Here is a 3,871-nt window from a genome sequence, read left to right as displayed (position 1 = left end):
ATACTCGGTATAAAAAGTAATTTCAGACCTGTGGAGTGTATAATAATAATAATAATAATTTCCAAGAATGTGCTCTGGCCGAGTAGCTCAGTTGGTTAGAGCATCATCCCGATATGCTAAGGTTTTGGGTTCGATCCCCAGTCAGGGCACAACCAGGAATCAACCAAGAAATGCATGAATAAGTAGAACAACAAATCAATCTTATCTAATAAAAGACAAAAAGGGTGCTCTTCCCTCTTGCGGCCATCGTAGGAGCGCCAGCGGTCAAAATGAAGTTCACCCCCTTTGTGACTTCTGACCGGAGCAAGAACTGTAAAAGGCATTTCAATGCACCTCCCCACATTCGAAGGAAGATCATGTCGTCTCCTCTTTCCAAAGAGCTGAGACAGAAGTACAATGTTCGGTCCATGCCCATCCGAAAGGATGACGAGGTTCAGGTTGTTCGAGGACATTACAAAGGGCAGCAAATTGGCAAAGTAGTCCAGGTTTACAGGAAGAAATACGTCATCTGCATGGAACGAGTGCAACGGGAGAAAGCTAATGGGACAACTGTTCACGTGGGCATTCACCCCAGCAAGGTGGTTATCACTAGGCTAAAGCTGGACAAAGACCGCAAAAAGATCCTTGAACGTAAAACCAAATCTCGCCAAGTAGGAAAGGAAAAGGGAAAATACAAGGAAGAAACAATTGAGAAGATGCAGGAATAAAGTAATATTATATACAACTTTCATTAAAAACTTAAACTGAAAAAAAAAAGACAAAAAGGGTAATTAACCGTACCTTCCCTACGCTTCCCATTGGCTAATCAGGGCCATATGCAAATTAACCATCAACAAAGATGGTGGTTAATTTGCATACATAAGCTCCAAGCGGTGGAGCGAAGCCAAAGGGCCCTGAAGCCGGCCGAGCAGCAAGGGCTCACAGGACCCAGCCAGAGCGAAGGCCTGGGTCCCAGGTGCCAGAGGAAAACTGGTGCCAGCAGCCAAGGGAAGGGCAGGCCTATTGCACGAATCTCTTTGTGCAACAGGCCTCTAGTCAATATATAAAAATTTAAAAAATAAGTAAAAATAAAAAGAATGCAAAGGCAGGAGTCCCCATCATAACTTTATTTAATTCACCAATCTGGTTCCTGCAAAACCCGACCGATCCTGTCAATGACAGTAAATGACTTCATACTCAAAAAGTTCTCCCAATCGCAGCTGCTTTGCCACGTGTGGTACCCTTAGCAGATTAGCAGATACAGGGTATGCAACTTTGGTTTTGGCAAGTGCATTCTTTTCCATCCTTATCAGAGAGGGGAACAGAAACAGTCACCTTCATTTGGAAAAGACAACCAGGTCCAGCCTTGCCCAGGGCTATGTGAACTCTCTTGACCTCTGTCATAAAATAATTTGGAAATACCTGAGTAGCTGGGCTTCTCTCAAAACATCATTCTAAAAAAAAATAAATAAAATTAAAAAATCATTCTACATTGACCTGCTATATTATAACATTATGCAAATTGGGCTGGTTGAGCAGGAAGTATAAGTACGTCAGATGCCTTGGTAAATACTTGCTCACCAAAGAGTGGGATTTTTTAAAAATATATTTTTATTGACTTTAGAGAGGAAAGGTGTCAGGGCCAGCCTGACAGGTTGAGCTGGGCTGAGGTAGGGAGGTGGGAAATGAGAAAAGAAAGAAAGACAGGAAAGCGGGATCGGGAGGACTCCAGTTCTCGAGGAACTGAAGCAAGTTTATTAGCTATACAATCCTATTTATACACAACACACTGAATAGGAGGTCTGTCAAGAGGAATGTATTCTTTGTTCCTCTTAATCTCTAAGGGAGGGACACAGCAGAAGGACAAGTTCTCAGTACAGCATATCTCAGTAAATAGTTACAGACTTCTTGGTAAGCCATGAAAGGCTGTTCTCATTCTACAAAGGTTGCTCTCATTCTACTGATAACCACCATCCAACAAGTCTGGGAAAACTGTGTGGGTAAGGGTCCCAGCCTTGCTAGCCCCTTCAGGTGCAAGGACCTTGCCAGCTTACATCTGGCCCACAACAGATCCCCCTTCTTTGTTTTTTAGCACAAAAATATAACTGCTTTAAATTCATTGCATGTTAAGCAATTTTACTATGAAATGAAAATTTTGATTAATACTTCTTGAATAATTACTTATATTAATTAGCAAAATTTAATTAATCTGAAAACTTGATTACTATATTACTGTTAGATTTAATACTCTAATAACAATCTTAGTTTACATTGTAAATATTAATGGAAAGGATTATTTTGCATCCTTGAGAAGGCCCTGAGCATTCCTGGTGTTAAGCTGGATTTAGATATAGGGTAGCTGCTGTTAGCCAAGTCTCTGTTCTCTGGGTATTGATCTCGGCTGGGCTAAGTCTCTTTCTGTTATCTGGGTCCCGATCTGAGCTGGGCATGTGAATCGAGAAGCAGCCATGGGGACAGGAGACCTCCCTCAGAAGGGGCGAGTGTTCAAGCCCCTGCATAGTTGGGGTGGGGGTGAGGATCTGCCCCACCTCTGTTGGCCCCCAAGTTCTCTCCTGAGGCCCCTCTGCGACTGTGCCTGTCTTAGGTCGTTCCTCCCTGAGGAATCTTACCAGTCATTGACTAACCATCCATCCTCCAGGGCCAAGCAGTGTGTGTGAGGTTTAGTTCTGTCTCCTTGGTAGCCTATGCCCCTATGGCCTACACGCCCAGCAACTGCGGTGGAATCCCCTCGCCTGCCCGCGGGGCCTGGGCATTGATCATGGGGAACCCAGGTTTCTTCTCTAGAGAGGGCCCAGCTTACGCCATTGGGCGAGAAACAGATCAATGATATAATCAGTGAACTAGAAAAGAAACAAAGAGAATTAGCTAGAATGATAAAGACAAAAAACAAAAAAAACAAAAAAAAACATACAAATAGACAAAATACAGAAAGAAAATGGGACACAGACAACAAAAACAGATTTTTTAAAAATATATTTTATTGGTTTTTTACAGAGAGGAAGGGAGAGGGATAGAGAGTTAGAAACATCGACGAGAGAGAAACATCAATCAGCTGCCTCCTGCACACCCCCCACCGGGGATGCGCCCGCAACCAAGGTACATACCCTTGACCGGAATCGAACCTGGGACCCTTCAGTCCCCAGGTGGACGCTCTATCCACTGAGTCAAACCGGTCAGGGCAAAACAGATTTTTAAAAATATGTTTTTATTGACTTTAGAGAGAGAGAGCAGGAGGGAGAGGGAGGAAGAGAAAAAAACATTGATGTGAGAAACATTGATTGGTCGCCTCCCATACACACCCCAACCAGGGGCTCTCCCTGCACGTGGGAATGTGCCTGATGGGGAATTGAACCGGCAAACTTTTGGTGCACAGGATGACACTCAACAAACTGAACCACACCAGTCAGGGCCACAACACATTTTTAAAAAAATAGCAGTAGCCCTAACCAGTTTGGTTCAGTGCAGGGGTCCTCAAACTACGGCCTGCAGGCCACATGTAAATACAAATATTGTATTTGTTCCCGTTTTGTTTTTTTACTTCAAAATAAGATATGTGCAGTGTGCATAGGAATTTGTTCATAGTTTTTTTTTAAACTATAGTCCAGCCCTCCAATGGTCTGAAGGACAGTGAACTGGCCCCCTGTTTAAAAAGTTTGAGGACCCCTGGTTCAGTGGATAGAGCGTCAACCTGGGGACTGAAGGGTCCCAGATTTGATTCAGGTCAAGGGCACATGCCCAGATTGCTGGCTTGATCCCCAGTGGGGAGCATGCAGGAGGCAGCCAATCAATGATTCTCTCTCATCATTGATGTTTCTCTCCCTCTCTCTCTCTCTCCCTCTCTCTCTCTCTTCCTTTCTCTCTGAAGTCAAAA

At 43.8% G+C, this 3,871-nt stretch overlaps 1 protein-coding gene across 1 annotated transcript; it reads left to right on the top strand.

Moving 5' to 3' along the window:
- The first annotated feature begins 254 nt into the window (after positions 1–254).
- LOC118650862 (60S ribosomal protein L26-like) lies at positions 255–746 on the top strand. The gene has a single exon (XM_036299335.1). It carries the CDS (start codon positions 270–272, stop codon positions 705–707), a length of 438 nt encoding a protein of 145 aa, XP_036155228.1. The 5' UTR covers positions 255–269; the 3' UTR covers positions 708–746.
- The last annotated feature ends 3,125 nt before the right edge of the window (positions 747–3,871 follow it).

Source organism: Myotis myotis, unplaced genomic scaffold (assembly GCF_014108235.1).
Source record: "Myotis myotis isolate mMyoMyo1 unplaced genomic scaffold, mMyoMyo1.p scaffold_m19_p_3, whole genome shotgun sequence".
NCBI lineage: Eukaryota > Metazoa > Chordata > Mammalia > Chiroptera > Vespertilionidae > Myotis > Myotis myotis.
Note: the sequence above shows the minus strand (reverse complement) of the source record. Positions and strands in the feature narration are given on the sequence as shown.